Source organism: Leptodactylus fuscus, chromosome 10 (genome assembly GCF_031893055.1).
Source record: "Leptodactylus fuscus isolate aLepFus1 chromosome 10, aLepFus1.hap2, whole genome shotgun sequence".
In the NCBI taxonomy this organism is placed as follows: domain Eukaryota; kingdom Metazoa; phylum Chordata; class Amphibia; order Anura; family Leptodactylidae; genus Leptodactylus; species Leptodactylus fuscus.
The window spans coordinates 54,667,870-54,686,136 of NC_134274.1; the positions used below are offsets into that span (position 1 = coordinate 54,667,870).

At 41.4% G+C, this 18,267-nt stretch overlaps 1 protein-coding gene across 2 annotated transcripts in view; it reads left to right on the forward strand.

The window, feature by feature from the left end:
- The window catches only part of MARCHF8 (membrane associated ring-CH-type finger 8), a 170,560-nt gene that overhangs the window by 60,556 nt on the left and 91,737 nt on the right, over nucleotides 1-18,267 (forward strand). For both annotated transcript variants that reach the window (XM_075258199.1, XM_075258202.1), the window contains exon 2: nucleotides 16,346-16,506. In XM_075258199.1, the coding sequence (XP_075114300.1) occupies nucleotides 16,420-16,506 (87 nt within the window). In that variant the 5' untranslated portion in view covers nucleotides 16,346-16,419. The remainder of the gene's footprint in view (nucleotides 1-16,345; nucleotides 16,507-18,267) is intronic.

The window sequence follows — 18,267 nt, forward strand, 5'->3', positions numbered from 1 at the left end:
CAGATGTGAACCAGGCCATAATAAGGGCCACTCATTGATGTCCATGGAAAGTTTTCTAGGCTTGCTATGTGCACGGGGTGCGTTATGTAATCTGTGATCTCACCTATTGACAGTAGTATTAGATGCAGCGTTGGGTGTTATGTGGTATTATCTATAGAACTCGTGATGGTTGGTATTCTTGGCTTCTTCCTGTGATAGTTCTTATAAGATGATAATGTAATGTATACAGTGTTATTTGACTTTTCAGTAGCAATGAATTTCTATATTCTAGTACGATGAGAAATATCCATCAGTAAGCATGAGCTATTTTTGACATCGCTACTTTTAGCCTGTAGGTGTTGTATAGAAGTAAAATTGACAGATTTGTTGTGAACATTTGGGATGTAATTTTGCATAATTCTTGGCGCTAATAGAGGCAATCGCATAATAGTCATTTAGGGGATTGATGGGCCCTTTAAGGACTTATTCATGAAGTAGGGCATCTGAACAGGCCCGACTTCAACATGTCACATTATTTTCTAGTACTATAAAGCAGACTTTCAGGTTTACTTGCGAAGTCAGAATGCGAGCATGTAGTTGTTATTTTTATATTGACGTCCTTCGAGTTGAAGTAGAAGGGTTGATGGGATAACTAGAAAAGCTCTGTCTGTACAAGGCGCAGTTTAATTTCCCTTTCGGTTGGCCTTTGACACTTGAAATGAAAAGCTATTTCATCACTACAAATGATACTATTTAACATGGAAGTCTACAGCTTCAGACGCTGCCGGCCACGTAGTAAGCAAGGATTGGGAACACGGCTCAAAAATAATGACAAAACTATTTCACAGAAGAATTTTTGGTGGAGAATGCTTTGTGCTTGAACAATGTGAAAACATGGGAAAAAAAATGTCTACCTAAGGCCCAGTCTCTTCATAGGAGCTCTACATCTTCCTTAAAGGGATTCTATCATTAAAAAACTTTTTTTTCTAGGTAACACGTCGGAATAGCCTTTAGAAAGGCTATTCGTCTCCTACCTTTGGAAGTGATCTCCGCCGCGCCGTTCATTCGAAATACCGGTTTTGTACCGGTATGCTAATTAGTTCTCTGGCAGCGATGGGGGCGGGCCCCAGCGCAGGAAATGCGATGGGGGCGTCCCCATTGCTGCTCGAAAACAGACTACAGCGCCGCCTCTGTCTTCTGCATCCTCCCCTTCCTTCTTCGGCTTGATGTCAGACACCTGCGCAGTATGCTCTGTTTGGCGAACTTCGCCGAACGTACTGCTCATGCTCGTGGCCATAGTGCCGACACCGCAAGTTTGCCGAACAGAGCGTACTGCGCAGCCGTCCGACGTCCAGCTGAAGAAGGAAGGGGAGGATGCAGAAGAAGACAGAGGCGGCACTGGAGTCGGTTTTCGAGCAGCAATGGGAACGCCCACATCGCATCTCCTGCGCTGGGGGACGCCCCGATCGGTACGAGACAACTAATTAGCATACCGGTACAAACCGGTATTTCGAACGAACGGCGCGGCGGAGAGCACTTCCAAAGGTATGAGACGAATAGCCCTTCTTAAGTCTATTCCGACGTGTTACCTAGAAAAAATAGTTTTTTTAATGGTAGAATCCCTTTAAAGGAGTTGTCCAGGATATTTAAAAAAATTTGGCAGCATGAAGAAAATATGACAGTGTTGAGGGGAAGGGGGGGATAAAAACATTTTTGTTTCCCCGGGCCTTTACCATTTTTCGTAGCATGTTGCCAAGGATTTTTAAGAGTCTTGGACAACCCCTTGAAGTAGAATTATTGTTCCATATTTCTAGGAATATACCAGTTAGAATAATTCTCAGAAACCTAAGATCTTTTGGATTCCGTTAAGTTTGAGCACATTTCCGACAAGTATTCTAAACCTTTGGTCTAGGGTAACCTTTCATTGTAAGGAAGCTTCGCAGGTCAGGTCAGGTGCTCTCCCTGAAAGATTGACTTCTGCTTGGCTTTATTCATAGTTACATTGGGAAGATCATCGGAGTGCTTTCAGCTGTCTTTGATCTAAGACTTCAGAATCACAGTGTAATTTTCGGCAAGAGCAGGACACAGTATAGAAAGGTAGCAATTTAGTGTGTACACCAGGACAACCTGACTCGACACCATTTGGACTTATCTTAAAATCTTGCGACAATAACATAGGATTTTACGGAAGCCTTTCATGTTTAGAGATTGTACATGTTCTTAGTTGTGTATTCCCAGTACCCTCCCTTTAATACAGCGTGGATAGCAACTTCAAAGAGTGTCTCTTAGTAAATCCATCCCGACCTATAATACTGGAAAAGGTACTGTGTAATACTTACTGCCTGAAAACTGAACATTTGCTGCTAGGATTTATTAGATTTTTATTATTTATCTAATAGTTATGGGAGTTGTGCAGCACCTGGCCCCTGCCCAAATGAGCTCTGTTGGGGGTGGGTCTAGTCCTGCGTATGATACAGTGCACAAAATTGGAAACTGATGGCGCCATGCCCTGTATAGTTGCCACTCACTCAGCTCTGCTCCCTTAGACCTTCCTCAATTAGCAGAGCTGTAGTATCAGCACCTGGCCACTATACAGGGCATGGCGCTATCTGCTCACATCTCTGTACACTGTATAGTGCACAGATTGGATGCAGTTACTAACACCTAATCCACAAAGGGGCCAGCTGGGATATTTATGGCCTATTATAAGAACAGGACATAAACCTGAACAGTACCTTTCAAGATTTCCCTACACAGTGTACAGATCTGTAATGAATGTTTTATAGTCAGAACATTTAAGAAATAAGTAAAAATGGAAATATGAATATATGTAGGGCAAACCTAAAGGAAATGTCTAGTCCTAAATCAACAGTAATAGGGACAAGTAATCAGTCTCCAATATTAAGTCTATAGTGCAGATCTTAGTTGTAGATTATGCAGATTAGTGACTGCTTGTATGACTTCTGTAGAACGATGGTTGATAGCCAGGACAGTAATTTTGACTGCCAGATCTAGTTTCTAGATCACCCCTTCTGGTAATGGAGGAAGAGTCTATAAATACAGCTGTATTTGGGAATATGAGACTTATCAGGATCATCAGATACACCAGTTAATATCCGTTATAAAATGTGTTCAAAGAAGACTATTGTATAGGTTATTGGATTGTTCTGGTTGTATCTTTGTTTCATATATATACAGTCCTATGAAAAAGTTTGGGCACCCCTATTAATCTTAATCATTTTTAGTTCTAAATATTTTGGTGTTTATAACAGCCATTTCAGTTTGATATATCTAATAACTGATGGACACAGTAATATTTCAGGATTGAAATGAGGTTTATTGTACTAACAGAAAATGTGCAATATGCATTAAACCAAAATTTGACCGGTGCAAAAGTATGGGCACCTCAACAGAAAAGTGACATTAATATTTAGTAGATCCTCCTTTTGCAAAGATAACAGCCTCTAGTCGCTTCCTGTAGCTTTTAATCAGTTCCTGGATCCTGGATAAAGGTATTTTGGACAAACAATTCAAGTTCAGTTAAGTTAGATGGTCGCCGAGCATGGACAGCCCGCTACAAATCATCCCACAGATGTTCAATGATATTCAGGTCTGGGGACTGGGATGGCCATTCCAGAACATTGTAATTGTTCCTCTGCATGAATGCCTGAGGATTTGGAGCGGTGTTTTGGATCATTGTCTTGCTGAAATATCCATCCCCGGCGTAACTTCAACTTCGTCACTGATTCTTGAACATTATTCTCAAGAATCTGCTGATACTGAGTGGAATCCATGCGACTCTCAACTTTAACAAGATTCCCGATGCCGGCATTGGCCACACAGCCCCAAAGCATGATGGAACCTCCACCAAATTTTACAGTGGGTAGCATGTGTTTTTCTTGGAATGCTGTTTCTTTTTGGACGCCATGCATAACGCCTTTTTTTATAACCAAACAACTCAATTTTTGTTTCCAAAATGAAGCTGCCTTGTCCAAATGTGCTTTTTCATACCTCAGGCAACTCTATTTGTGGCGTACGTGCAGAAACGGCTTCTTTCTCATCACTCTCCCATACAGCTTCTATTTGTGCAAAGTGCGCTGTATAGTTGACCGATGCACAGTGACACCATCTGCAGCAAGATGATGCTGCAGCTCTTTGGAGGTGGTCTGTGGATTGTCCTTGACTGTTCTCACCATTCTTCTTCTCTGCCTTTCTGATATTTTTCTTGGCCTGCCACTTCTGGGCTTAACAAGAACTGTCCCTGTGGTCTTCCATTTCCTTACTATGTTCCTCACAGTGGAAACTGACAGGTTAAATCTCTGAGACAACTTTTTGTATCCTTCCCCTGAACAACTATGTTGAACAATCTTTGTTTTCAGATCATTTGAGAGTTGTTTTGAGTAGCCCATGATGCCACTCTTCAGAGGAGATTCAAATAGGAGATCAACTTGCAATTGGCCACCTTAAATACCTTTTCTTATGATTGGATACATCTGGCTATGAAGTTCAAAGCTCACTGAGGTTACAAAACCAATTTTGTGCTTCAGTAAGTCAGTAAAAAGTAGTTAGGGGAATTCAAATCAATAAAATGATAAGGGTGCCCATACTTTTGCACCGGTCAAATTTTGGTTTAATGCATATTGCACATTTTCTGTTAGTACAATAAACCTCATTTCAATCCTGAAATATTACTGTGTCCATCAGTTATTAGATATATCAAACTGAAATGGCTGTTGCAAACACCAAAATATTTAGAACTAAAAATGATTAAGATTAATAGGGGTGCCCAAACTTTCATAGGACTATATATATATATATATATATATATATATATATATATATATATATATATATATATATAATATAGCACAGTATCCAGCCTGACTGGCTATGGTTAATAATACTCTCCATTTTTGGGGTGTCTGTCATGTAATGGGGCTGATAATGGGGGAAAAGACAACAAGAAATAGCCTAACATGACTATCTAAAAAAGAGAGTGTCCCAGAAGTATGTCGCCAATTTCCAGTGTCTCCAGGTGGCCATACACGCTAGATAGCTGTTGTCTGAATGCTGCTGTATCTGACCACTATTCCGCCCTGTCCGCCCCATACACATACACTCCCTCCTCATCTCCTCGATAGGAAGAGGTGAAACAAGACCTCTCCAGACTCCTCTAGTGATGGCTTAGACCCCATGAAATAAAAAAAGATTGGGCATGTTGAAATCCAGCATGTCTGACCCTGCTTTCACCTGTCGTCTAGTGTGAGGGGAGGCTTGGGACACCCCAATACACATTAAATGGTGACACTGGGGTTTTTAGCTGAGCCACCTGTAGCTGTAACAATCCAATATACAAAGTGTGATAATTTTCCACATGGCAAAAGCGAATACTCGCACAATATATGTTTTTTGTAATTAAGTTTTGTGCACAAATCCTTTCCTTTCCATTTTCTAAATCTCTGATCGAAGGTCATCCCAAGTTACTTTGTATTTTATTTCAGGAGTGTTTTGTTAGCTGCATTTTGGTTATTGTATTTTTTTTCTTTTAAATTGATTTACAAAATGAGTTATTTTGTCTCGTATCTTCCATTATCATCCTGATCCAACCTTGGGCTGATCTACGGAAATGACGCTGGGAGTAACCTTGTTTGCCAAATGACGTATTAATGGTTCCTGACTATAATGGCGGTATGTCTCGCTGGCATTGCCTTTTTTAATGAGCTTTTGTTGGATAAAGGCAATTAAAGCTTTCAGTACTGATGGTCATTGGCCCAGTCCTTAGTTTGGGTCACCTTAGACTTTTTGTATTTAGCGCTAAGTGTCTCATTTGTGTGGATCAAGCACATGCATCAGTAATGGATTCTAGAATTAGTCTTTGTTGAATACCCAATGTCATGTTTTGGACGTAAATTGACCAAACCATTGCAGTTCCTATAAACCCATTTTTGGTGTACAACATTGATATACAATAGCTTTTTATTAAGTATGCAAATTAGGTTGGAAGTGTCAAGAGGGTTGGCCCATTCCCTAGCAAGGGCTCTGTATCTTGGTTGTAAACTCCCTAATACTCCCATGTGCCCAACTGACAACGCCAGTACTTATGATGGACAGAGGATGGCTATGTTGTGTGCACCATAGGTCTGTGAGGTCATTGCCCATGATAAGAAGCATGCATGAGCATTTCAATTAGGACAGCAACGGTGACCGAAATGCTGGTGCTGTGAATTAGGGGACAAGAGGATGTGCTGGGACGGGCTGGAAATGGGACAACCAATTTGACACTTCAGACCTAAACCTAAGACCTGAAGCTAAACCACCCAACAGACTTCCATTGCAGACAATAGATGTGCCCAGAAATGCTTGTGGTGTTCGCTGCTTGTCTATAGCCTCCCATATACAAATCTAATGGGACAACACTGAATTATTGCAGGTAAAATTATCTGGGTCTTACTACAACTCCTTTAATGCTTTCCGGGGACATGTTTAGTCATCCACAAGGAAGGACAATCCCAATGTTTGCTGACTGTCAGAAATGGTCTTTTAGGAATAAGTAAATGGATTAGTAAAGTCCCTGCCTCGTGCTGTCGTTCCCTGGAGTTGCAGGAATAAAGAGATTGATGTACATTTGTGATAAGAAATGTTATTCAGAAGGTAATACATTGACTATAATGAGTGACCTGCTCTGTTATTCATTTCCGGCATATCACAGCGAATAAGAAGCTGATAGACTTGTGTGAAGGGCCTCGCGCACTGAATGATATCAGCAGAACATATTAGCAGAAAGACTCGGGACAACTATTTTTAGAGATTCAATTTTCTACGCTGAGCTCTGAAGTCATGATGTTGACGCAGATGGCTACATCCTCTTGTTTGTACCTTTATGTAGCCACCTGTATGCTTGGTACACAATGTTCTCGTGTAATATGGGTTATCCTCATGTAAGGTAATGTGCTTGTGTTCTCTACATTTCTTTATTCGTCTTGCTTCTAGAAGATTCCATGTATAATTACTATGGACAATACATTTGAACTTAAAGGAGGTCCTTTTACCACCTCCACTAACTCGAGTTCTTTTATCCTTTAATAGTCCCCGCACCACTGACTCTGGAGCAGTTGGAATTTTTTTCCGTAACCCTCACTATTCCCAAGCACTCAGTACAGTTAGTTTTGGTGCCTGATATGCTAACTAAACTCTCCAATGTTAAGTAGGTGGTCAGGCAGGAGCAGGCAAGAGGTGTGGCTCAGAGTTCTGACACTGAGTTCTTATTGGAGCCCCGAATCACGCCCACTTATCTGCTCCTGCCTGACACCACCCACTTACCATTAGAGAGTCTAGTTAGTATATCAGGCACCAAAACTAATTGCACCAATTGCTTGGGAAAGGTGGGGGCTAGAGAAAAAAATTCCAACTATTCTGGAATCTGTGGAGCAGCAGCTATTCAAAGAAGAAAATCGTATGAGTTGATGGAGATGGTGATAGACCCTCTTTACGAAGTCCAGTACACAAGAATAAAGCCACATGAACCTCTTCTTTTGTGGAGACAACCTTTTTCATGTATGTAGGGTATTCCAACTCTCCCCCAACATCACGTGATCATTTGGTTCACTAGCAAAATAAGCCGCTGACAGATATGAGTGAGTTATATCCCTCTTCCCATTGAGAACACATGGGGGCTTAGCCAACTGTCCTGCAGTAGATGGTGATGTAGAAAAGAAGGTCATATTGAACTTCAATCCCTGATCCCGTTTGATAACCACTCCCAGAGTGTGCATGTATAGGACTCAGGAGGAATAGCTGTAGGAGCATGGCAATCTTAAATTGAATGTATTAGCAGAAAATTATGTACTTTTTTTTTTTTTTTAAACAAAGTTTTATGTTTTTATTTTTTAGAATCTTGGATAATTTTAGTTTTCACTCAACATGTAACGATTAATATTTTTAAAAAGTACTTGTTTTTTTTTTTGTTTTGGTGTTTTAAACCTACTAACAGTTCTGTAGGGTTTTCTTTGCATTAGTCATCTAATTTATATAACATAGTATAGTATTACAATAAAAAATAACACCTGTATAGCGAACTCTTCCCTTCATTGCATCCACTACAGAAAATAGATGATGTCACGGCTTATATATACCACCTCCCTGCACACAATGTGTATAGACCTCTATGAGTTAGTTCGAGGCTATAGCTCCCTATGGCCGTAAGACTGCTGTAAAGCCTAATCACTAAGGCCTTCTGCATGGATGACCACAGATTGGTAATGTATAGGCCCATATGGGTCTGCACTTTTTTCTTCAATTGCTGACCCGCAAATGCAGACCAAGAATATGTTTGTTTGCAGGAGGCTCGCAAGATGGTAGCCCCAGTATTCATGTGCGGAAAATACAATAAAAAAAAAATTATCAGAAAATAGAAACAGATTAAAAAGTAAAGTTTTATATATTTAACTAGTTATTAAACAATAACAGTAAGGAGTTTTATTTCCTTTAAGGAGCAGTAAGGAAAATAACTGGTAGGTAAGTATCGCCTATAGCTATGGAGTTCCTTATTTTTTTAGGTTTATGACTGAATATCTGCTTTGGCCATTACAGAATATTAAAATTCCTTGTTGAAAATTGTATTTTTATCAATTATAATAAAAATACTAAAATTGTAAAAATGAAAATTAAAGTAAATAAAAATGTCACGTCTTATGAATTTACTTCTGTAAAATGAGAGTGAGTTGATTTATCAGCATTACAAACTTCCCAGTATCCCATTGGGACCGTATAGTGCGGTGCAATAATCCTAGTTTTTGCCTATTTCATTTGCAGTTTTCACATCCGCAGCTCTTTTTAGCCTTTGGCTGATGTCAAGTCTATTTATAAACCATACCTTGAATAGAAAAGGTGACTACAAATTATATAGGATTTCTTTTTGCCTTGTGAAGTGTACATTTTGCCGTCAGCCTAGATTATATTTAAAGGAGCGCGCACACCTTCAGTAGGTTCCCATTGCCTATTCATGCTAGGTCTAGTTAGCGTTTGAGGACGGATTCATATGATGTCAGAGTAGGTATAAAGAGTGTGAGTCCCATAATGGGATTTTCACATTTTCAGTTTCTACACTATTGCTCTGTGGCTGTGCAACCAGTTGCCGCAATGTAAGCTATTACTACAGAAGAGCGATCAGCGGTTACTCATTCCATGGTGGGTGGGGCCAGAAATGAGGTGAATTTGCATATTATCAGATGTCTACATTTCCACTGATATATTTATATTGCAAAGTTGTTTTTTTTCTGCCCAGTAGGTTAATATAAACTACAGTTTTAAGATCCGTAGTAATCCTTTAAGTCCCTCCCTTTTGGCTATGCCCCGCCCTATTAGTCAATTTCTAGCCCAAGATGGAGGTAGATTAACTCCTTTTGTTCTCTGCAAGATTTCTACCATAGTGTATTAGGGTGGAGCACTATCTGGATGATCCTGATATAAACAGCGACAACTATATCAATATGAATATTGATTCAGTAATAATATGTTAAAGGGATGTTCCATCTCACATATTGAACTACACAATCGATAACCTGACTACTAGGATGAGACTTGAGGAAACATCCCAACAGGCAGTACTATCTTGTTTCTGTACAGAAATAGGAGGGAATGTGAGTTCCAAAGTGATTTACTTTGCTTCTGTAGCTTCACAAACTGTGACTCATTGAAGTCTATGGGACAGTTTTTTTTGGGAATGTTCTGCGGATAAACTGTGTTATCATGTGTTGACATTAGTCGATGGCTCAGTGGTGTCATTTATAGAGGTGTTCTCGAATTGTAACCTTGTCTGTGATGTACTGCTGCAAAGAAAACCCGTACAGAATTTTCAAGTTCTCACCTATTAATAGGCTTGGAGGTCAGAGTGAAAATTGCAATTTATTGGGCTCTTTTTAAAATTAGAGAATGACATGGAAAATTTAAAACCGATGTTCAAAAATTCTTTAAAATAGGTTTGTCATTAGTTTCACTTTTCCTTCTATTAACCATCGCTGCCTGCTTGGTTACTTTGCCTGGCAGATTCATGTTCACATTGTTGATTGTATTTTATTCATTCTGCTGTTTGTTATATATTTTCTTGTACTTAATACTTTTGAAACATGAATAAAACTTTTGAATTTGAAAAAAAAAAAATAGGTTTGTCATAAAAAAAAACAGGTAATTTTCGGGTACACATTCCCTTTAAGTACAATGACTTGGCAATGCTGTTCTATTGGAAATCCTAAACACTGTGGCAGTCCACATAGCACATTGTAGCATCATATCTACCATGGCTCAATGAACACATCGGTTTTATTTTACAGTATCAAATGTGCTAGCACTGCAGCCGGAGGCGAGATTGTTCACCCTAAGCCTGGTCTTACATGACCGTAATGTAAGTCCGCAATTGAGGGTTTTCAATTGCGGACACATTATATTCAATGTGGCCTCTTACTGGATATTTTATTTGTGGTGTGACCGGGCTGCAACCATGGTCCGCAATTTATAGGACATGTCCGTAATGGCCGTGAATTGTGGCACTGCATGGACTTATAGAACTCAGGGTGGGTACTGTTGGATTTCCCATTGCCTATTCCATCTGTGGTTGTCATGGGCAATGTGATTTAAAGGGGTGCTTGGGGTTTCTTTAGCTTAAAATTTGGGTTTCTGTCCATCCAATTGGGGAGGAAAGAAGATTTCCAGGTATTTTCCCACTTTGATAGAGGTTTTTTTTGAGTGTAGAAAGTGTGTAGTTGATAGTCTGTGATGGTGGGGTAGCACCAGGGGTGAACCTTCCCCTTTCGCCGCCCGAGGCGAACTACAGAAAGCCGCCCCCCCCCCCCCCCGGGAGGAGGGGGAGTGGCCGATTGGAGGGGCGTGGCCGATCAGAGGGGCAGGGCTTGGCGCCGTTCGCCGGCAGAGAACAGGCCCGGAGACTGCCTGCTCTCTGCCTGAGCGTGAGGGGAGGCTGCTGGAGCAGCGCTGCTCCAGTGGCCTCCCCAATCCACCGCTCTGTGCTAAGCCAGTCCAGGACAGCTTGTCCTGGACTGGCTTAGGTTAGCAAAAATGCCGCTCTCCCTGAGGCCCTGGCATAGTGCCGCCTGAAGCGCTCGCTTCAGGTCGCCTCATGGGAAATGCGGCGCTAGGTAGCACTGTGACTTGGGCTTGTTAGATGCCCCCAGACATGCTTCCCCTGCTGTCCCAGTTGTATTGCAGAGGTGTTGGCATCATTTCCTGGGGTGTCATAGTGGACTTGGTGACCCTCCGGAGTCGAATTGTGGGTTCCCCTGAAACGAACGGTTTTTCCCCATAGACTATAATGGGGTTCAATATTCGTTCGAATAGTCGAATATTGAGGGGCTATTTGTAACAAATATCAAATATTTCACTGTTCGCTCATCTCTAGTTGAGGCTGCTGTGCCGTTCGACTGAACAACACTGCTGCTTCACATGCCAGTGTCGACATGTTCATCTGTGACTTGCCATCTTTACAGCTCAGTACCAATCATGTGAATGGGACTTAAAAGGATTCTACCATTAAAAACTTTTTTTTCTAGTTGACACGCGGAATAGCCTTAAGGAAGGCTATTCTTCTCCTACCTTTAGATGTCTTCTCCGCCCCGCCATTCGGTTATAAATCCGTTTTTCAGCAGTATGCAAATGAGTTCTCTCCAGTGCCACCTCCATCTTCGTCAGCAAAGGCCTTTTCATCATCTTCTTCCGGGGCTGGGGGTCACACTTGTACGCCTGCGCAGTCGGCCCTGCCATTGGGCCGCAGGCAGAGCCGAGTGCACATGTCAGCGGCCATTTTTTTGTGGCTGCTTACGCGAGCATGTGCAGTACGCTCCTGTAGTTCTATGAAGTAAAAGTGCAGCACCCAGCACTTTTGTCCTTTTCATTTGGATGTCAAAGATGACATACTTCCTCCTACTTCCAAACTGTTTGTTCTGGATGCTTCACATTGGAGCACTTGGCACCCACTAGTTTAACCCTTGATGGGCATTTTAGAAGTTCCTTGTCCGATAAGAGTGGCTTTTCAAAGGCAAAGCAAAAGGTTGTAATAAATAGTGTTTATTTTATGTTCTTGTTCTGACTCTGACTACCTGAAAAGTCTTCTTTAATTTCATACCGTTCTATATACCTACTTGCGTCATAAGACAATTGAGGGCACAGACCCCACGGGGGGCCGCTGTTACTTGCATACTTACTAAAGACATCTTCCCAGATGGAGCTTCAGAACATCCATATTAGTCTACTATTGTAAAGGAACATCCCTTGTGATCTAGGGCAGTGAAAGGATTTCCATCATTGTCTGGAGCAGGTGAAGGATTTAAGCGTAACAATCTTGGTGGTCTAGGACAGTGAATAGGTTAATGGTAACATTTCTAGTAATCTAGGGCATGAAGGGGGCACTGATAAAATTGACTGATATGATGCCAGTGTCTTTGAGGGACCAGTGGAGACTGGGGAAAGGGGGTTGGTGACAACTTGTTTTAGAATCCCTTGGGGACTCTGTGCTGCCTTCAGACTCCTGTTCAGTTGGACAGAAAATAGAAGTTATATGTCCACCTCTGACTTGTGTCTAATGTTGAATATCTATTATCATAGAGTTCTTTCTGGCCATCTCAAGAAAAATCCCACATCATGTCATCTGTGTGCACATTTATGGACACATCTAATGAAGGTATTTCCACTTTGGAATATTTTTGAACAAAAGTGTACACAGTGCATGGCACATTCTTGGGTGTATTATATGGTTTCGTGCTTTGACTCCATTTTTAGTTGTACAAATACACTCACTGGCCACTTTATTAGGTACACCATGCTAGTAACGGGTTGGACCCCCTTTTGCCTTCAGAACTGCCTCAATTCTTCGTGGCATAGATTCAACAAGGTGCTGGAAGCATTCCTCAGAGATTTTGGTCCATATTGACATGATGGCATCACACAGTTGCCACAGATTTGTCGGCTGCACATCCATGATGCGAATCTCCCATTCCACCTCATCCCAAAGATGCTCTATTGAATTGAGATCTGGTGACTGTGGAGGCCATTGGAGTACAGTGAACTCATTGTCATGTTCAAGAAACCAGTCTGAGATGATTCCAGCTTTATGACATGGCGCATTATCCTGCTGAAAGTAGCCATCAGATGTTGGGTACATTGTGGTCATAAAGGGATGGACATGGTCAGCTTCTATGGCCACTGGGCTTATCTGCTCAGTTCCCAAGTGATGTAGCTGCCTGCTCTCAGGTGGGGAGGGAGGGGCTGAGTGCTCGGCAGCAGCTCTGAGCTGTTTGTCTGACAAGTAACAGAGCTCCTCAGATAGGGGGAGGTGAGAGCTCCGGCATTTCTGATACTGGTTTAATTGAATTTGGCTGAGATAGGGAGCCCGGTACCTCTGTATGTATTACAGACTGACTCAAATCCAGCTCTGCTACATCAGTTTCCACAACAGCTTTATACTGTGGTAATGCATTTACAACCAATCCCTCATTACTGAATGCAAACATAGCAGAGCAAGTGAAACCCCGCCCACCAATGTGCCGAGAAAACCAGGAAGTGAACAGAGCAGACAGCCTGCAGGTTGGTGAACAAGGGTTATAGGAATACCCCTTTAAGCTCTCCGGTGAAGGGAGTAATTGAAGAATATTTTTCCTGGCTTTGCTAACAGATTTTGACATGAATTCTGTTGCTCTTCCATGACCTGTTGTGTGTGTGTCTGCCATTAGATAGATACAGTAGTAAGCATTTACATTTGCGGGAGTGACTCACAGCCGTTGTACGTCTTTGATGCTGATGGGCATGTTAATAATCCCATCACACGAGACATAAATGAATTACAATTACCCATCCATCAAGTCATCATTACCATCATTTATAATAAATGAAATGTATGTTCCTATTTAGTGTAGCACAATATACAGCAGATTGATCATATCCAAACACTTGTTTGTACAGTAATCTGCAAACATGGCATGTTGCCAGTCAGCAATCCATCTCGGAAATATTCATAGTCAGATGTACAGCCTTCTATTCATGTATATAAATATCATTTGACACATTCCTAGAATCCTTTTAAGGATTTTCTCAGCTTGGTGGTAAAAGAAAGTGTGTTATCTCTGAGGTGTTAAGGGCTGTATTACATCACCTACAAAGTGGCAGAAGGCATTATTTCCATCGACCTGTACCATAGGATTGACATGTAATCTTCTGATAAGTCTTTCCAAGTGATCAGAGCGACAGCTGTATGGATGCATTTCCTCTATAGATTTCTTCTTAATCTTCCTATTTTCCCATCATAAAAAGATCCTTTGATCCGCCAACAATGGGAACTGATATGAAATATTTGGATCATTGGATGGTAATAGAAAATACAGAAATCCCTTGTAGGGAGAATCTTCAGGAAGACTGCACAAAATGTTTTTTTTACACGAAATATGCTACAAAATTTACTAATATTTCCTAACAGACAGAGTAAACCAGCTACAAAGATCAGATTTATCACAGTGTCTACTAGTGCTGGACGATCAATCTGGGGTATTCTTAGACCGTATAGCTTTAGGCCGGGGCCCCACGTTCTAGTGAATTCTATCCACACGATTCACAAAAATACCTGGAGCGGAAGTGCTGCGATTTCCAAAACCATTGCATTTTTGAAAATCTCAGCATGTCAGTTATACCTATAGAAATTCTGGCGTCTTCCATATAGGTATAATTGGAGCCGAAAGTGCAGAGGAAAATTCACACCACAGTTTTTTCCACAGCAATTTTTTTTTTTACTGTGGCCCGCTAAGTGAGACCTTAGCCTAAAGGGGATTTTACCATCTGTCTAGCGTCTGTAATGGTGGAGCCCCTTTAATTTTGCCCCACCTATTTGATTGCTTAGTTTACATCAAAAAATGGTCAAAAAGTTTGGCAAGGTCTTTGGCCCATGAGTCATGCCCTTACCTGGATAAGGCGCACCAACTTTGTGAAAAGTGACTGACTCTCTATAATCGTTAATAGAGATAAGCAAGAATATTCGATTGAATACCTCCACCGCATAGTTCTTGGTATAAAACGCGCCAGGGAAGGTGCGAGGGGCAGTAAAAAAAATTTGATGCCCCTCCCATGTTCCCTGGCGCTTTTATACACCAAGAACTATGTCGCAGAGGTATTCGATCGATTATACTCGCTCATCTCTGTTAATAAATGGGATGCAGGGAATGTACTCCAGGTTTTTGGTGGAGATTTTTCTGCATTTTCATTACTAAGTCCTGTCCCTTTGTATTTTAATCAGAAAAATGCCTTCCTCTCAATCTATGGTTTCTGAAATATGAAAACACACACTTAGCAGATCTGTACTGGAAGGAGGTATGAGAGATATACATACATCAAATACAATATAGGACGTAACATGCTCACTTTTGGTTCTCCAATATTGCCCAGAACCAGGGAATGTGTAGCCAACAGGTGTCTAAAAGGTCTTTGGATGGCGGCTCTGATGGATCCTTCCTCTGTCCACCTAATGTATGAAGCTATATGCTCTAGCCCTGGTTTCTTAGTCAATCGTCCAGTTGTCCTAATAGAAAGTACGCCTGTTTTGGTGGAAGATTGCCTCAATGCTGGCAACCATAGGATCTAACAAGTGGTGAAATATCTAATATTCATATTGTCAGATGAACATAGAATAGGACAAACCTTTCACGGAAGGCATCTTACAAGTGGGCAGCACAGTGGCTCAGTGGTTAGCACTGCAGCCTTGCAGCGCTGGGGTCCTAGGTTCAAATCCCACCTAGGACAACATCTGCAAGGAGTTTGTATGTTCTCCCCGTGTTTGCGTGGGTTTCCTCCTGGTACTCCGGTTTCCTCCCACACATCAAAGACATACTGATAGGGAATTTAGATTGTATGTCCCTATATGGGACAGTGACTGTCAATGTCTGTAAAGCGCTGCGGAATACGATGGCGCTATACAAGTAAGCATAATAAATAAATAATAAAAATAAGCTGTGTGCACCCAAAAATTCAATATACAGAGCAATAATAATAATGTAATTCATTGGGGGCCACACGGTGGCTCAGTGGTTAGCACTGCAGCCTTGCAGCGCTGGAGTCCTGGTGTTCAAATCCCGCCAAGGGCATAAAACCATCTGCAAGGAGTTTGTATGTTCTCCCCGTGTTTGCATGGATTTCCATCCCATATTCCAAAAAAAAAAAAAAGACATAATGATAGGGAAAAATGTACATTGTGAGCTCTATGTGGGGCTCACAATCTACAAAAAAATAAAAATAAAAAATAAAATATTGTAATTCATTAACAATACTCAGGAAGTTTTGAAACCCCACATCTTATACTTGATTCTCTGTTTCAATGTAGAAGCCGAAATTACAGTCCAAAATGGGAGGTAATGGAAATATTTCATCTGAAAAAGACTGAACGTAGAGGCTGTGATGAAAATGCATCAGATGTCTGCGATCCCATCCAGAGATGTTCACTCCACATGCTTTCAGAAAAAGGTCAAGGAAAGAGAGGAGCAGGTAAGGCTCTATTATGTAGCACTTTATTGTAAAATATAATAAAATATTGGAAATGTTGTGTCCTCGGGATGCCAGGTTTAGGTAAAGAAAATGCAAATCTCCATTCATTTATGACAGCTGTAACTCAGATCACGTAATCCTTTATGATGGTAGATAAGCCTACTCAGTGGGCTCCTGTGTTAATATTCACATGATCGTGTCTATAAGTGTGATATACCCTTAGAGCATGGTATCTAGAAGTGTTTGACTACAGGTAGGTATTGGTATACATGTGCAGGTCCACCAGCCACTGGTTTAGGTTGTCTTTATAGGTGTGTCCTGTACATCTCGCTTAGTCCCACATTAGTAAAAATAATATGTAAGGAACAGGAATACATTGCGTCTATGTTCCAAGATTCAGCAGGACAGTTCCAGATTATGGACCCCTCCATGTCCTACCTAGTTCCATTATCTGGGAGGATATTTGATATACTAAAACTGTATAGTAAAGTGAATAAAGCTGGCCATACACATTCGCTGTATATCGGCCCAACCCACCAATTTCGATGAGCTGACCAAACACCTAATGTGTATACGGTCTCCCAGCTTAGTCGAGTGTGTATAGGGAGTCTAGTATGATGGCAGTTTTCTCTAAAGGCTTTCAGTATGTCAGGCTGGAGACATTTTACTAGCTACTGCCAACAGAGGGCAGCTTTACTCTCTGGCATAGTGCATGTGTGTTTATCATGGCTGGCGTGCCCCTGGTAAGGGCTGCACAGTATAGCACTCTTGCTGTCAATAGCTTCTGAAGGTGTATGGGCGCCATAATACAATGTTTTTGTGGTATGGCAGCTGTTTCTGGTAGTTCAAGTCATCACGTGATGATAAAGCTGAAGAATATGAAGCTCAGCTCCGTATATTGTTACCTGGATCCGTGTCTATGTGACTATAGACATGAGACTACAGCCTAAATGGGTTGCATAGTAAAGATGCTTTACGTCTTTGTCATCTTTTCTTCCACTGCCCATTTTGTCGATGGCTCAGGAGCAAGAAAACAATACAAATATCATTTAACAAAACACACATCTTCAGAAACAACAAAGCGTGAGTGCCAATGTGCACAGGAAGAGCTGACGGCGAAGAACAATTCATATACATAACAGATTGCAGAGGTGACCACTGGTTATGGCAGCAACAAGCCTTTGTATATCAAAAGCCCAATCGTCATGGTAACCGCTTTGTGTTATGCCAGTATTTTCATGGGAGATTTTGCACCCCCTTGCAACATTCCAGCGAGTGTGAGCACAAAACAGCCTTTATGGACGGGATCATGCTCGAACGTGCTGCTCATATGTCCAGGTAAAGCTGTTTGCTATGCAGGCCTGCTACATGGCACCCACAAGGGCACAATATAAGAGCATCAGAATAGCAATGTATACACAATGTACATTTTTCTACATCTTTATTTCAGGTTTGTCAAGGCTTGAATAGTATTTGTTGCAAACTTGTTATTCTTTGCATCCTCAGTATGCCTTTAAGGAGGACCTCTCCCCAGGTCTAAAAAGACCAATGACTTACATAATCTTATAAACATGTCACTAGTCAGCCAGCCCACATAGCACAGGTAGTTGCCAGGAAGGGAAGATACGGATAGAGCGATCTAGGGGGTGGGGACACGTGACCCAGGGTCAGAACCAGCCTAGAACCCCCAGGTCCAGCAGCAACTAACACCTGTATTACTAGGTTAATTTCAAGTACCTGGACGACCCCTTTAATTAGAAT